General features: G+C 38.3%; 2 protein-coding genes across 3 annotated transcripts in view; both read right to left on the reverse strand.

Moving 5' to 3' along the window:
* LOC149044922 (coadhesin-like) overlaps positions 1-647 on the reverse strand; it is a 31,602-nt gene extending 30,955 nt beyond the window's left edge. The window contains exon 1 of the mRNA XM_089206893.1: positions 524-647. Coding sequence (XP_089063019.1) covers positions 524-608 — 85 coding nt within the window. The 5' untranslated portion in view covers positions 609-647. The remainder of the gene's footprint in view (positions 1-523) is intronic.
* Positions 1-16,424, reverse strand: part of LOC113671950 (phospholipase-B 81) — a 65,930-nt gene that overhangs the window by 44,372 nt on the left and 5,134 nt on the right. The window contains exons 8-19 of one of the 2 annotated variants that reach the window (XM_027188220.2): positions 15,922-15,998; positions 15,702-15,772; positions 14,890-14,962; positions 14,016-14,176; positions 12,913-13,012; positions 12,085-12,163; positions 11,481-11,585; positions 11,310-11,352; positions 10,514-10,623; positions 9,788-9,850; positions 9,345-9,401; positions 8,299-9,194 (exon numbers count right to left, since the gene is read on the reverse strand). In XM_027188220.2, coding sequence (XP_027044021.2) covers positions 9,147-9,194; positions 9,345-9,401; positions 9,788-9,850; positions 10,514-10,623; positions 11,310-11,352; positions 11,481-11,585; positions 12,085-12,163; positions 12,913-13,012; positions 14,016-14,176; positions 14,890-14,962; positions 15,702-15,772; positions 15,922-15,998 — 987 coding nt within the window. In that variant the 3' untranslated portion in view covers positions 8,299-9,146. Of the gene's footprint in view, positions 1-8,298; positions 9,195-9,344; positions 9,402-9,787; positions 9,851-10,513; positions 10,624-11,309; positions 11,353-11,480; positions 11,586-12,084; positions 12,164-12,912; positions 13,013-14,015; positions 14,177-14,889; positions 14,963-15,701; positions 15,773-15,921; positions 15,999-16,424 lie in introns of those variants that run through there. The other variant, XM_089206851.1, reaches the window with a different exon arrangement.

Below are 16,424 nucleotides of genomic sequence, written 5' to 3' on the forward strand. Positions count from 1 at the left end.
ATTGTCTCTAAACGGACGCAAAGCGAAATTTTACAACTCCCGTTTGGGATTTTGTCAATTCAGATCTAAAGCGACCGAAGTTGGCGGTGAGCGTTTGCAACCTCATTTCTAGGTCATTGCGCCCGCAAAGCATCATGGGTACCCCACTTTTCTCGGGCGACGCTTTTCAATGGGCGCGATTCCGTAATGTCCAAGCTTTATAAGCACGACAGTAAACAAGAGATTTTGCCATTGCAGAGTTGAAATATTTTTACCTATGATTGTCATGAAATGAGGCATGTGAAATGCTGTTGAATACACCTGTCGTTACAATTGCGTCAAAGTCCGAGAAGAACTTGCATTCCAACGGTTTTCAAGAAATACATATTTGCATTACGAAGAAACGAGTCTAGTTGAAAGTCACATATCAAACAGAGTAGCAGTGTCTCAAAGTACTAGCTTAAGATCACTTCGCGGTGGTTATGCGTTCTCATCATCAATTGAAATCGAAACAAGAACAGAATACAATTTACGACACAGTTACCTTTAGGAAAATCCACCGCATAGTTTGGGACAACGATGACAAGTAAAATTTGCACGCAAACACAGACACCAACAGCTGAACGCATAATGCTCCGAACAGTTAGGAACTTAGTTCGCAACTGAAGTCTTCCGACGAGAAGCTGTGATAGTTGTTGTTATATTTCCTAATCTGTTGATCTTTTTAATCAATCAAGCGACCAGTCATGCATGTTATAAGAGGCATCTTAACTCCTTCGAGAACATGGCTCACACGTGCGTTGGTCAGGACTTGATCGAACTCTTGGTAAAATTTCCGCACAGCCCCATACTTCATTATGCATTCAGTTCTTGAATAGAGAAAACAATGACTAAAACAATACATTGCCATTGGGAAAACAGATTTGTTTTACAATAGTATGGGGCTGTGCGGAAATTTTACCGAACTCTTCATTGTAAATGAACTGGCTTCTTTGAAACGATAAAAATTGCTCACTACGCCTTACCTTAAAAGGAATGAAAATGGAACATACGTTCCAGTCGAGACGACACCCTCAAACCCAGAAAGAACACTCGGTTAGGGGCACTCAGAAATTGAACAGTTTAAGTAAATGACGAGGAAATGAAATGAGTAAATAGCTAGGATAAACTCGATATTCCTTTAATTATTCATCACTAGTTTACCACCAATGTAGTATCGTCAACACCTTTATTGCATATGATACGATACACCACGCCAGGGTTCTTATCAACCTTCAGGCAACTTATTAACCAGAAAATTGCCTAACAAACAGAGAAAGAACAAAACGATGAAGCACATGACAGCGAAGCAGAAAAATTGTTTCCTTACAAAAGAAAACGGATATTGGATAAACTTATTTTTATGTTAGACTACTGACCTTTGAGAGGACTCAATTTTTTCTTGCATTCTTTCCATTTTTATTTGAATTTTTATCTATCAACCCTCCGGCAGATTTTACGTCTAAAACTACCAAAACAAACAGGGAGAAATAAGCGGTGAAGCAAAAACGCAAACAACGAAAGCGACGAGATTAGAATTTGTTGAAGCATTCGTTTTCTTTAAGGAGATCTGATTTTTGATGCGTTATATGAGTTTTTGATTTTTTTATTCACTAAAGAAAGGAAGGGGTTGTTTTAATGAAACTGTTTACAAATTTTCTAAATAAGTCAAAGGACCCCCGAACGATAGTTTGACCTTGCACCACCTCCTTCTCTATTCAAAGGATCGGACTAATTGATATTTAAATTAAATTGCGGCTAAAAATTTTCACAGACGGTCTGAAGCTGTTTTGACAGCGTCAGTTTAGTTATGGATCTTTAGGGAACCTTCAATTTGTTGAATACATAGCCGATCGTGAAAAACACTGGTGCACGTTTAAACAAATGAATAGGAAACCGATATAGCCATCGTGAGGGAGAAACACTAGCCTTGATAAACTAAGAGTTGGAGAAATAGTTTTCGTCTAACAGCTGTCATAAAAACGCTATAAAACGCCTTATTGGTTTTTAATAAATTTATTTTGATCTAATCTGCTTGTAACCATAAATAACTGCCACGCGGGAAGTAACCTAATATTTAATTAATTTTTTGCAAAGATATGAAAAATACGACTCATATTATTTCCAGGTCAGGAACATTTTTCGAAGTCTTCTTATACTATACGAAGAACTGTACTTAACTTTTGATAAAGACAGTTGGAATTGCTAATGAAAATAAAAAAAAAATTATTTGTCAAGCAGTTTTCAAACTCTTTTATAGTTAGTCGATATCTGAGTGGAAAATTGGAACGTACATATTTTTTAAGTGATATTCCGCAAACTTTGGACGCTTTACACCTTGAAAATGTCCTCTGTTACTTTAATTCAATACTTTAGCGACGCTTGCGAAATACTAAACGGAAGATATGAAGCTGGTCAGCTATTGAAAAGAAACTAAGTTCCATAACAACTGGCAATTAATACGTTTTCATTTGTCTGACAATTTGTCTGGTTATTAAATCTCATCACTTTATTCACCCCCTAGACGGTCTCTCTCAATCGTAATACACCACGGGAAAAGTTTAATTCCGATTACAGTAACCTACAGCGACAAAAGGCCACTTTAGTAACTATATGGACATAAATAGAACGTGTTTTCCGATTCAACACAGGCATCTGGAGATTAATCGATCTTAATCGTTCACTCGCCAACTTGTTTCAAAGTGGCTGTAAGATATTGAACAAGCTGCCCAAAGAGTCCATAATCACTTCAAAACAACTGCTTGATAAACAGATAACTGCTGGCATCACTGTTATCTGTTTTGATGGAAGTTACGTTCACGAATGCAAAGCTTTAGATTTCGTGTTCTAAGGGAAAATATGATTTGTGCTTCACACAAGAGCACGAGTTTCTATAATGTTTTCGGAATAATCTGTAGGAATTGCTGTTGACGAAGCAAAAAAAAAAGGAAAACCATTGTTTGCTCAATCAGTTACCTGTGGGATAAGTCCCTACTTTTTCCGTTACAAATACAGCAAGGAAAATGGACAGAGACAAAAAACGTTTAGCTGAGAATATGGTGGTCAAAGGTGGCGTTTACAACAAGATCGTTCTCACTTCTTCAGAGAGAAAATGTTATGGTTTTCCAAAAGCAGGAAGTTCATTCTTTAAGTTCAGCCATGCATGTTATATGAATCGACGTTCACTAGGAAACACTCATTAATTATTATCAATAAGTAGTAAACAAGGATAAGTAGAATGCCCTACTATGCCCTAAGAATGGGTATTTTTGACCCGGCGTAATAAAATCAAGGGCTTTAATCATGAACCTTCGAACTCAAACGGTGGCGCGACTCATAGTTAAGATTTGTAGTAACTCATGTCGTCCGATCAATTGGGTGAAATTTATCTACATACTTTCCCAAGTATTCACTCGGCCATCGTCGGATTTGAAGTTTCGCGTGAAATCGAGGCGGATAGATACCCGCATGAGATCGAGGCTATATGTGTCAGTCAGTCCAAGATGGCGTCGAAAAGCTAAATGAATCTGGCTTCGAGTCGATATCCACGGATATCGTAAAACCAGCGGGACTGAAAAGAGATTTTTCCGTTTTACAGCTGTCACAAAAATTAGTTATAAAACGCTGTATCAATTTTGGCTGATTTTGTTCTTTCATTCTGCTTGTAACCGTAAATAACTGCAACACTGGAAACAACCCAAGATTTGAAAATAGATTATTTAATTTGTCCTGGGAAGTTCGAGTTTAACGAAACTTGTCGAAAAATTCCTCTGCCAGACGAAGACCTATACTTGACTTTGAATAAAATTAATAATGAAGATAAGGAAAATAGTTGTTAAGCAGTTTTCAAATTATTTTATTGTTTGCGGATACTGAGACGAAAATTGGAAAGTACTTAAGCCACATATTTTCCTTTGTATTTGTTTAAAGGTTTGGTTCGATTAGTTCTTTGGTTCCTTAGTTCTTCTTCTGTAACATGTATGAAGCAGTCTTTTCGGTGAGAGATATATTTATACCGAGATCTCTGTTCACTTCTGATTGGCAGCAATGCAATTAGCATAAACTGTTCTTCCGCGTTCGGTCAATGATCTGCCCCCCGCAACCTTCCGTATTTAATTCCAGTCAAAAATAGTATTTCCAAGGAGACTTCAAGTATAAACAGAATGTTTATTCTTAAAACAATGTTCAAAGCAGATTTCTTACACGTGGTAATACTGTACTAGAGGACCTTTGGATCTCAGACTGCCTCAATCCGAGCACGAAGAGCCCCAGCGATAAGCTCACAACTTTTTTTATGACGCTTCTAACCTGGAATTGATGATTCTATGTTGAGAAATATTAGGCATTGAGTATTATCGAAAACCAAGTTTCAATAACTTTCCGATAAGCACCAAGTTCTTAAAAGAACTTGGTGCTTATCACCTGGCTTATAAGCCACAAACGAAGATTTAGGATTGCAGATTACTTCATCTTAACTAAATGACGAAATTCCGCTCTTAAAAGTTCCTTTTGTAATGGTGGGAGCTCGCTTACGCACTTCCTCAGTTGTATGTCCGACTTCAACGCCATGTTATTCTTCTTTTTTCAGGATTTTCTGCTAGTCTGATCTCTTCGACGTTAAAAAAAGAGGCGAAATGAGGTGACTTCACTTACAGAAGGCTAATGGAAGTTAGTATAGGGCTATTCAAAACAAAATCCAATCCGTGATCGTTTGTGGCCTTTGTAAAAACGTTGTGAAACAAAGAAGGTCACCGATTATCAGCAAATTCTTGCTGTGCTTGCACTGTACGTTTTGGCGAACGAATAAACCAGTTCAGATTGTAACCTGGCTTAATTCATCCGCTTGATCACAGAATTAGCTCGTTCTTGTATTTTTGATCATTTCTATATTATCAATGAGGCATTCTTGTGGATATAACCACAAAAGATAGAATGAGAAAAATGCGTTAATGCTTTTCAAACCCGTGATTGGAATGTCTAAGAACTTCGTATTCATCACAGGAAATCTCAATTGACATCAAGTTTAAATAAGAACCCAAGCAACCAGAGAAAAGATCACCTTCTCATTGGGCGCATTATTCACGGATAGAACGTCCACGGTTCTTTTTCGAGCAAATCTGTCCTTTTGTAATAGGGTAGGCCTGTGAAACGGCACTTTGCGTTTGGATTTGATCAAACGCACAGGTCTATAGTATATTGTTGAAAAATTAATATAGATCATGAAAGGTAGATGAAATCATTACGGCATATCATGCCCACTGTGGAGTGTGTTCAAAACAGAACGCTACATAGCAAAGAATATTTGAGGTCAAAGTCTATTCGGTATCAGATTACTAGTGAGTCCCAATTTCTCGTATCCTATCTGATCTGAAGCGATCAAAGTCCCAATTCCTAGTATGGTCCAGGCCAGTGGGAAAAACCAGGAAGAGAGAACAAACTAGCTCTAGGGTAGAGCGTAAAAAAAATAAATATTTTTTCAATAACGCCCCTTGAGCGACTCGCTTTGCAGCTAAATCCTTCTTTTTTTGGCTGTTCATCTTTTTTGACATTTTTCATTGTTTCTTCTGTTGTATTGCAACGGAACTCGGGATTTTCCTTTGCAGGTTGAGAGATCAAATTGAGCTACGAAGACGACAACCGTTGCATTAACAATACTTCCAAAGTGAAGCAGCGTTCTAATTTCAACTTTTTTTTTTTAAACACATTTGGCACATCTGTAGGTGCTGCTAGCAAAAAAATCATTAGCATAAATCAAAACTATGTCTTCCTGTTAAGACTGTTTAAATAACAACCACACTAGCTGGCCATCATACCATTCATGACGTTACTTCACATCCTTGCCTTTCTGCACTCAGACATCAAACTATACTCCCACCTTCTCTTTTCCTCGAGACATTGTTATCATTGGCTTACAAATGATCAGTTCTTCCGAATCAAGCTCTATTTCACTATCGTTGTCCTCCGAACCACTCTCGTACCCCTCCACAGAGGGAATCTAAGAGGCTGAGGCAGAAGCCTCCAAATCGTTTTCGTACCCCTCCACACAGAGTGAATGTGAGAGATTAAGGTAGTAGCCGATTGCTCGCACTGGTCATTTGGAAATTTTACCCTTGCAACAGCATCAGGTTTCTGTCCCGCGTACACACTGCCGGTGGTAAACCCCTAACTTATCTTTCGAAGTCTCACTCCTCACTAATCTTTGCCTCACGGGACGGTAATTATCCATGAGATGGAATATGAGAAAAATGAGATACCGAGAGTAGATCCTCTATCTGTATCGTAAGTAAAGCTTGCCAATCAACGTTATCTTTGTAGTCAATGTTAATAATTGCTATCTTTCTTATAAGGCTGTTGACACCATTCTTCCAAAGCTCGATAAAATATGATATCTTTTGAGGGACAGATCCTTCAGGGCCATTCATGGTTGAGTCTTTCTTGAGTTGGTTTGTTTCTTCTTCTTTCCCAATAATGGATTTGATGTATCCATGTACCTTCTTCACATTCTGATTGAACTGCTCTAGTGGAATTGGCTGAGAGGTTGCACCTTTACGTATTATACCAAAAACTGTCATAGTGGATGCCCATGTGGTTTAGAAAATTCCTTGTTCCTGACAAACAAGTCATCAAGTTTATTTTCCCTAATGCTGCATTTGTAGCGAAAAGCATGTCTGAAACACTCACAAATGCCATGCACTTGAATGAAACTGAAATCTGTTTCTCTTCTATCCCGCACTCCCTTTCGTTCATCTTCCGCAAGAGTATCGACTTCCTAGGTCGATGGATTGTAAACCTTTTTTTGCCAAGTCACGATGTCGGTGAAGACGAGTTTGTCGATGAGTTTTGCTACCTTCTTTGCTACCTTCCTTACAGTTTTCAGCCATATTTTAAAGTACAGTCTCGATCTCTTAGTTTCCATGCTAAAATCTGTACAGACCACCATTACGCTGTGATTCGTTTGGGTTGCTCAAGGTAGTTATCTTCAAGAGACAGTCAACAGCTTCATTAAGGCCTATTTACACGGCACGACTTTGTCGCATGCGACAAGCTTACGACAGACCTACGACATGACTTAAGAGTCGTAAGCGAGTTGTAGGTTTGATTTACACGAAACAATTCGTGTCGTAAGCCTGTCGTAAGCTTGTCGCATGCGACAAAGTCGTACCGTGTAAATAGGCCCTTATGTAATTGCACATCTTGTATCAAAATGGATCAGAAAAGTGTCATCGCAATCTGATTTGCTAAGATTTCCACACAGCCCCACACAGTTCTTGGATAAAGAAGAGAATGGCGATAACAGTAGATTGCCTTCGGGACTACGGCTTAGTTTCACGAAAATGTGGAGCTGAATCATCCCTTCAATTGATACGCTACTCACGAGGGTCTATCTTTTTTCCCTGAACTAATCTTTTTATAATTTTATCGGCCATTCGGCGTGAATTGGTCCTCTTCTATTTTACGAGTATCCAGTTAGTTAGAATGTACCGCCTAGTGAAGAATTTCTGTCTTCAGCAAGTTTCTACTTGCTATGGGAGGATCGACTTAAATGATTCACAATTTGTACGCCTGCCTTTGAAATTGTTACGAATACTTCTCAGCGTTTCTAATTGACGGACATGTAAGTATAGCATTACTTGTAGAGAACTAATTCTAAATTGTCCGGCTTCACTTCATAAACTGCGCTGGACGGCAACTTGCAAGTGGAATTCACAATTGTTCTTATAGTGTCTCATTTTGTATAAAACCATATGGTGCGCAGGTTAGTCTCGACATATTAAAGCTTCGACCATTACACGCGAATAGCTTCCATCAGAGGAAATATATTTTCCAATGGAAAACTTGAATTCTACTGGAAATATACTTCCAGAAGTGCTACGACGGAACTCAATTAATTGATGATACGTACTTCCTGATACTTTCTTTTGCAGTCTCATGGATTCCAATAGAAACGAATAAAAGGTAATTTATTCTATCAGAGTTATCGATTCTCTAATAGATTCCTTAGTTCTTTGTTTGTATGCATCTGACTACCTTGGTATTTGCATTCCGGTGGTAGCCAGTTTCCTTGAAAACTGAATGGCTTCCTCTCTTCCTTTCCGGAGGAGCCTTTTTGCCAAGGAAATGGACCTAAAGGTAGCTCTATTTTGGGATTCTTTCGTAGATGTACACAATATGCACCATGTCATGTTTTAGCTAATGTGACAAAAAGGGTTTAAAAGGGGGGGGGGGAGGTCTCAGGCCCCCCAGAACCCCCATACGATAACCTATCACGCTAGCCCGCTCTAAGAAACAAAATGCTTTAATTTCCAAAATTTTTACTAAAAGATAACATCAATAAATTTTTCTAAATAAAGCACACGATTTTAATAGCTAAACTAGAGGGTGACGGGGATTTTTTTTAACGATTTGTGCGATTTATAGTAAGAAATATTATACTATTATATTATATTATTATACCAAATTAAAAAAATTGCATGTTCTAAAACAATTTTGACGGCTTCTTGTTTGCCTTAAGAAAATTTTTGCGTTCAGAAAAGTAAGCAAGCAATCGCGTCTACCTAAATAAATATTGCGTTATCTAATTTCAAAGTTGTTTAAGAGACCTATCATTTGTGCTGAACAAATCATCTTCCAAGTCTGATCATGGAGGCGCCTTCCACTAGCCACTGAGAACGGTCAGACTATCAAAATTCCACTAGCCCATTCCAGGCGTACAGTCAGTTCGTGGTAAATGGTGTTACAGTAGCGGTGTGAGAGAAGCGGCTGAGCGTAAAAACGAGGGAGGCTTGGATCGAGTCGCGTAAGTTCATCACGCGCCCCAACCCAAGCCCGCTCCCTTCTTTTGCTCCACTGCTGCTATCATGCCGTTCGTTTATTTCGCTACGTTTCACTGCACGCCTGGAACAAACTAAAATTCCATTGAAAAGGTGGATGAAATTCAGAAATGAACTGAAGTTTAGAAATTGACTGAAGTTCAGGATTTAAATATTCACGGCGGTAAGTTCTGATTTATAACGAAAGTAATTCTTGGAAGGTACGAGTCTGACAAATCAGGTCCGATTAGTAGTAAGTATTCAAAAATTGCTACTCGTCATCATTAGCTCTTAGGCGACCCAGGAAACTACTAACTATTAAAATTTCGGCTTCATGGTCACGAAGTCAAAGTCATAGCAATCAGGCTGAAAGAGAAACAAAGTGAAGAAAAAATCACGTGGTATTCATTCTCAATGCTTTTATAAGTTTACCCCAATCTCTATAGAAATAAAGTAGTGTGAGGAATTTCTGGCCAAAATACGTAAAATGTTGCGTTAAATTGAAATTGTACTCACCAAACCAACATGCTTGTTTGGAAAAGAGAAATGACTCCAACAAAAGACAGGTAAGCCCTGAAAAAAAAAAATAAGTGGAATATCGTTCATTACTTTACATGTAAGAGATAAGATTATTTTAAGTGACATACGCGAAAGCAAGCTAAGAAAACAGATCGAATGCGCGTGGAGTATGGAATCTGCAGAGGAGGAGTTAAAACCCCAAGTGCGTACCTAAAGTTTACTACGACTTATACACGGTTTTGGTCAGCATTTTGTGATATTTAAATGCCTTCCAGTGGTCACATGGCATGCTACACGTCCCTCGCTGACTGGTCACAAGCTTGTCGAACCACAGGAATACTGCAGAAAACTGCTACTTCTTAAACCACACACAACTATTAGCAGGGAGGCTGTTTCAGAGGGTAACAAAGCAGCTAGTCTTCTAAGGGTTTTAAGATTACCTGGTGAGTTGGACCATTGATAGCTTCCGACATTAACGACTTTGCCATCCCATAATCTGTCACCTGAAGACAAAAACAGAAAACGATTTTAGGTGCCATTTCCAAAAAAAGTTTCAAAACAGGAGAGAAATAACTCCGGGTTCCATAAGTGAAACGAAGTATAGCTCTATCAACAAAAGTATCTATCATAAAGTTTGAATGTCGAAGGAAGCTCGGGATAATAATGGTTTGCTTCCCTTTAATCCAAAATTGGTAGCGGTAAAAAATTCGCGTTGCCCAGATCACCAGTCAGATCAAAAGTACTAACAATCGTTATTTGGTCACTTGTGGTTTCGAGTTAAATCATTTATTGAATTTCACGTACAATTTCGAGGAAAAAGGACTAAACTATCGACAGAACTGAAAACTAGACTCCAAAAATTAAAACCAAATCTTTCCCCGTGGTTTTTCCATCTCAAAACTAGATCACGCGTTTTAAGCAAAATTACAATTTATGTATCATGCATTCAAACGTTCTAAAAATTCACTGTCCTTCAGACCAACTTGCGTTTTCTTGCGCTTCAGTAAATTTTCTTGAATTTATTCTGAATCTTCTTTGGCTCCTGGTGATGTTAGCCTTTGCTCTGACTGTCCATTGCGATAACCTCAGTTTTACTTTACATACACTCCATCGAAACTCACTCTACCCATATGGGGAGTTATTATAAGCCAACGGCAGAACTCTACCTTGGTATCATAGCAACCATTTGGGCTTCTGTCTGATGTAATAAGCAGATCCCCTCGGGAGCAAATGGAGTTGTAGGGATTATTGTCTGAGTACGGGTCTGTAGGATAATCTGAATAAGAAGGAAGAGTTTCCTATCACGAGGGGATAAAAAAGAAACTACATATAACCCTAACAGAGTAGCGTTTCTGTGTTCATCGGGAAGAACACTAAAGATTAAAAAAACTTCATCCACCTTTTTAGAGATTAATAATGTACCTGAAGAAATTACACGCTTCTGATTGGCTGAAAACGAGTGCATTCTCATGTAACACAGGTGCAAAGTTGTAACACGTGCGCAAATTACGAATAGCACGTGCAGGCTTTCAAAATTTCGTCTGTCTTTACTCTGTGATGTTGTTTTATGTACATTATTTACAATTAATAAAATGATTTCTCTTGCAATTTGGTGTAATAAGCACTTGTAAATTTTTCAAAGACTACAAATTGCCCTTGCCCTGCGGACTCGTGCAATTTTGTTGTCTACGGAAATATTTACCTAGTATGTTATCAGCTACACTAAGTTACTATGGAAACTGTAGTGCTGCGTCAAATGTAAATTACTTTGCTATCATGCTAACTAGATACTGGTCTCTGTCACGACATGGTCAAGTTCAGCCACACTCTAAATCAAAGGCTTGGCAATTAAGTACACAACTATAAAATGGCCTCTTGACCTTCATCCACCTTAGCTGGGAAAGAGGCAAGCTTGTGAGCACGAAAACAATAACGTAATCAATGATTTAAGCACAATCGTACCGTTGTAACGTAGGATGTGTTTCATCGATGTCAAATTCTTAACCTGTAAAGTCAGAAAATTCATCTGTTACAAAATGGTCGAGCAGCATTATGAATCAAAATTCCTTGTCACTAGACCAGCGATAATATATCATTTAAAGACAGATCAATGATCTAAATGCAGTAAGTTACCAGTCCTTGGTCACGACGGAATATCTCAGCCCTTGGAGCCAGCTGGTATGATCGAGACGGGCCGTGTTTCTTCACAAATTCAGGGTAACCACTCAGATTATAGATCTAATGAGATAACAAAGCACCTGATTAAAAACAATTAAACCGTCAAATTTATTAAGCTAGGCTAAGAACTATCGCCAAAGGAAAACAATTTATGTTCACTGAAGATATCAGAAAAGATGTATCTCGTGTATACACCAGATGTGATATCTTCATGTAGTTTACGTATTGTATTCAAAGCAGTCCCCACACGTTAAGTAAATCCTGGTTAGCATACAGCAAAAGCAGCAATGGTAAATGTGCACCCCAACATAGGTGGCTTAAAAAAACGGTGCCCCCCTCCTCCTTCCTTCTCCCTTCCACCCTTGAAGGGACACTTAAGAAAATCACTTGGACTTGTGTCACGATCAGGGATGGGGAGAGGCAGGGGTAGATGTAATAACCAGCTGTGAGCTTGTGAACACTCTAGCAGCCACTGCCTTGGCATTAAACAAATTCTCTCAACTGTAAACGGCAAAGTGAATTTTAATCAGTTATAAGAGCGCATTTTTGTTGGACTCACCTCTTCATAAAAGGGCACATTGTAAGATGGCCAATAACCTGCTCTGAGGATCTCAGTTTGATCTCCGCTGACCACCAACCTGAAAGACAGATCATCAGATATTGGAAACATTGAAAAAATGTAGGCTTCAGTTCATCACAAATAGCTGTCTTGGGCTTTACTGTCTCGATTCTCCATAAAAATGAAATTACATTGCTTTGTCTTCAGTCCAACTTGAAAGCTATTAGGCCACCAGACATACCACACAGATTGATCCTCAAAATTACACAAACTCAGGAGTCCATTACCCGGAGCCTCCATACCAATTGTACCCTTGAGTCAACCCTGTCCCGTATCTTTTTATCTTTAGAACTGAGAAAACACGGAAAACAGGAAAACACGCTGACGTTCGCATAACACCCGAAAAAAAATGGTAAACTTTCCGCACTTTATGCCATTATTGAAATACTTTCGTGCAGCCTGCAAGTGACGTAAGCAATAGAGGCCCACAGCTCTCTTATGATTGGCTATTATTTAAACACCTGCAAAAAAACCCTGTAGGAGGTGCTTCTAAAAATAAAAAGATACAGGACAGGGTTGACTCAGAGGGTTAGTATGGAAGATGGAAGCTCTAGATAATGAGCTCCTGACAAACTTTAACACATATCCCTTTTTTGCCTGAGTGAAATTAACTGCTGAGTATTTTTTTACGCAATAAATGAAAGACAGTCAGTCACAGAGCCAAGAAAAACTATCTTAGAAACCTACATTCAATATGTAACTGAACGTAGAGGAGTCAATGGCAGTGTTGCTTGTGGCAACTTTGTGAATGTGATTTTCACAACCTACCCTGGAATCTGTTCCACAACCCACAGAGCTCCGCTTAGCAAACTTTTCTTTAACTCAACTCGTTTCAGATCCAGGATCATGTACTGGTTGTTGTAAGTACCTGTGAGACATAAAAAAAGGACAAGTGTTGAGGAGGGTCCATTCAAATCATAAAGGGATGTTACCTGTGGCACATCCCTTCCTTCTGATCATCATGCCATTAGGCACCCAGGCACATGGGTGCCTGATGGCATGACACAAAATTCTCAGGATTTACCCAAAGGAGTTGTATGAAAAAAAGACTAGTTTTTCATCTTGCCTCCCCATTTGTGACAAGACAAAAGGCATCTTCCTTAATTTCATTACTGAGCTTAAAACTTTACCATCTTTCTTATGCTATTTAATCACTAAACACTTTCAACATCATTGATCCTGGCTGCATGCAGGATGCATGTCATATAATTATAAACTAAACTGTGTTGTGTTCTTGGGCAAAACACTCAGACTCAGTAGTAGGCTCTTCGGCTATGTGGTAGGTTCATAGGCTCCATACTAGGCTCCTAGGCTCAGTAGTAGGCTCCTAGGCTCAGTAGTAGGCTCCTAGGCTCAGTAGTAGGCTCCTAAGCTTAGGGTAAGCTCTTAGGCTTCGTGCTCAGCCCCTAAGCTCAGTACTGGGCTCATAGGCTTAACACTGAGCTCTTAGGTTCAGAGGTAAGCTCTTGGCTTCAGTGGTAGGCTCTTAAGCTCAGTAGTGGGCTCTTATCCTCAGTGGTGAGCTCTTAACCTCAGTGGTAGGATCATAGGCTTAGTGCAGAATCCAAAGGTCTGAGGTGTGATCCTCCTGGGGACTCTGATTCATTATTTTGTCCCATGCCACGAGTCAGCAACAAGACAAAGATAGTCAACCCTTTAATGCTGATTAAAATCTCATTACTAATTCTCCTTACTGTCTACCTGTCTACAATATACTTCTCATGATGTTACTTGGGAGAATTTGATATTACATCAACTAATAATCTCCTAAATGATATTTCTATTTATTCTCATTACTTTACTGCTTGATCTTTGAACATGTGAAGTGTTGATTAACATCAATAGCATAATGCAGGAAAGAGTCTACATACCTGAGTTATACTGTTCATAAACCTCTGCCCATTCCTCACCATTGTGAGCCATCAAGTTAGCAAGGCGTACTCTATGCCAAGCTAGAAGGGATTCTGTTGACACGTACTTATACAGTGAAGTGTTGAAAACATTGTTTGTTGTCTGGACCATAACTAAGCCACTAAAAAGTCAGAAGACCAAAAAAAAATAGACATTGACTGAATGTACAGTAGCAGTGCAGCTACCTGGAAATTCAGTGACAAACTTCCCCCTTCAGAGAAATAAATTTATGAATGTGAACTAAGTATACTTAATTGACTAATCCCCCAGTGGAGCTTTTCAGGGCCAATACAAACAAATGAGTAATAGAATGAATGAATAAACAAAGTGTTTAAAAATCCCAACTGGCCATAGACAGACCAGTTGACTATATAAAAAGTGCAGCTAGGGAATTGACCTTGGGGAAACCAAGAACAAATTCAGTGAGTAGCAGAGTGGAGGGCTTGAACCCAGGATCACAAGATTAAAAGCCCAGCACCCCTACCACTAGCCAACACTGTCTCCAAGTGTTGTGAAGAGTGTAATGTGGAAACAAGATACAAATTGCAACATATTAGTTAATATGATGTATCCACTACCAATTGGAGTTGGCTTTCAACAGTTCCTCACTTTCTCCCTTCATATATATAATGCATCTCAACCAAGAAAACAATTAAGGCTGACAAGTGAAAATGTATAAGCTATTTCTACTTTAGATTTGGAGGAACTTTTATCAAGCAAGAGAAATTAGTTGCAGCTGGTTCAGTGAACCCCCTGTTTGGGTATCATCAGCCTCTTCCTAGTCAGAGAAGGTCCCTTCAGCTATCGTTCAACTTTAATTAAAATCAAGCTAACCTGTCCATGATGTAAAAATCATCCAGTGATACAAGGTAGCCAGGATAGCTTGAAAAAGACATCCGTTTTGCACCTGAAAATTTCCATCACATTCCACAATAATTCTCTATTGACTTTGTAAAGGATAACAACTTACATGTCATGGTAATGTGAAGCTTGTGGTTTTCACAGGGGACAAAAGCACAAGCACAACCGCATGCATAAGGTAAATAAGCTAAGTGAAAATGAAAGTCAACTAGCACAAAGACTAGCACAGGAGAAAAGAAAAATTCTGTGCCCTGTACTTCTGCTTGTGCTTGTGTTTTGCCTGTGTAGAGGCCTTTTCACAGTAAAATATGAGCTGATGCTCTTGTATTTGTGCTTGGGCTTGTGCTTATGTGGTTAGAGAACACTGAACTTTTAAACCACCAAGAAAAAAAGAAAACTTAAACAGTCCAATCGCTGTAAAGTTTAAAAGCCTATTTTTTTATTTATCTATATTTTATTTATTTATGTACTCTTTGTTCTTGTTGTTGTTTATTATCTTCATTAATATCTCCTTGTAATAATAATGCATGAAGCAGTGCCTGTGATAAATGGTTTTTTTTGCAGTGTTAACCATGCATTGTTGATAAATTATACTGCTAAGCGTAATATCAATGTAATAATAATTGTGATCAATATTAGTATTTTACATACTGTAAATTAGAAATGTAAAATAATGCTAGTATTGTATGTATCACTGTTTTTATTATGCAGTGCTCAGTGGTGCAAGTAATACAATTTTAATAATTATAATAAAAAATGTTTAATTAAAAAGTTCTAGAACTTACTTGTGCTTGGATCTCTCAGATTGAAGTAGAAATGTTTGTAGATCCTCATTGTTGCACCATATGAGAACCAGCTACAAACCAAGTAAAAAAGTTTAAAAGCAAATTAAGTAGCCATAATACAGATAAGGTAATCACTGAGATGATTGGTAACCTTGAGAAATGTAAGTCAGAAAATAATTCAGGTAGGAAGCTAAAAGTAAGGAAGATAGAAATACTTCACCTTGAATGTCCTGCGAAGATATCTTCATAACCTGGAAGAACTTTAATAAGTGCAGAACAATGGCCCATTCTTCCTAACTAAAGTAAGATAAATGACTGTGAATATATAAATATCATACATGTATGTGTAGACTGTAGATTAATCAGTGAATATGAGTGTGATCTTCCCTTTATCAAATGAGCTAAGAAGCCAACTGGGAGGTGGTCTACACTACTTCTGAAAAGAAGTTGTTCTCACTATTGCATGTGCTCCCATCTTCCAGGTACAAGGCCTAATATCACTACTGCTTAAGGTAAGTACCCATATTTAAAGTAAGATAACATACCAAACTTATTTTAGAAAAATATTTTGCATTTGGGAAATTTTTTTGACTTGGTAAAAAATCTATTTCAAATTTTAAAGTGAATAAATTATACAACAAAGGAATATCACCTAAATTTATAACAGATTTTTTCAAGTGTTAGTTTGACATATTTCAAAGAAGTCCCTTGATGTAAGTGTCC

The sequence above is a fragment of the Pocillopora damicornis genome, chromosome 5 (genome assembly GCF_964200805.1).
Source record: "Pocillopora damicornis chromosome 5, jaPocDami1.2, whole genome shotgun sequence".
Classification (NCBI taxonomy): Eukaryota; Metazoa; Cnidaria; class Anthozoa; order Scleractinia; family Pocilloporidae; genus Pocillopora; species Pocillopora damicornis.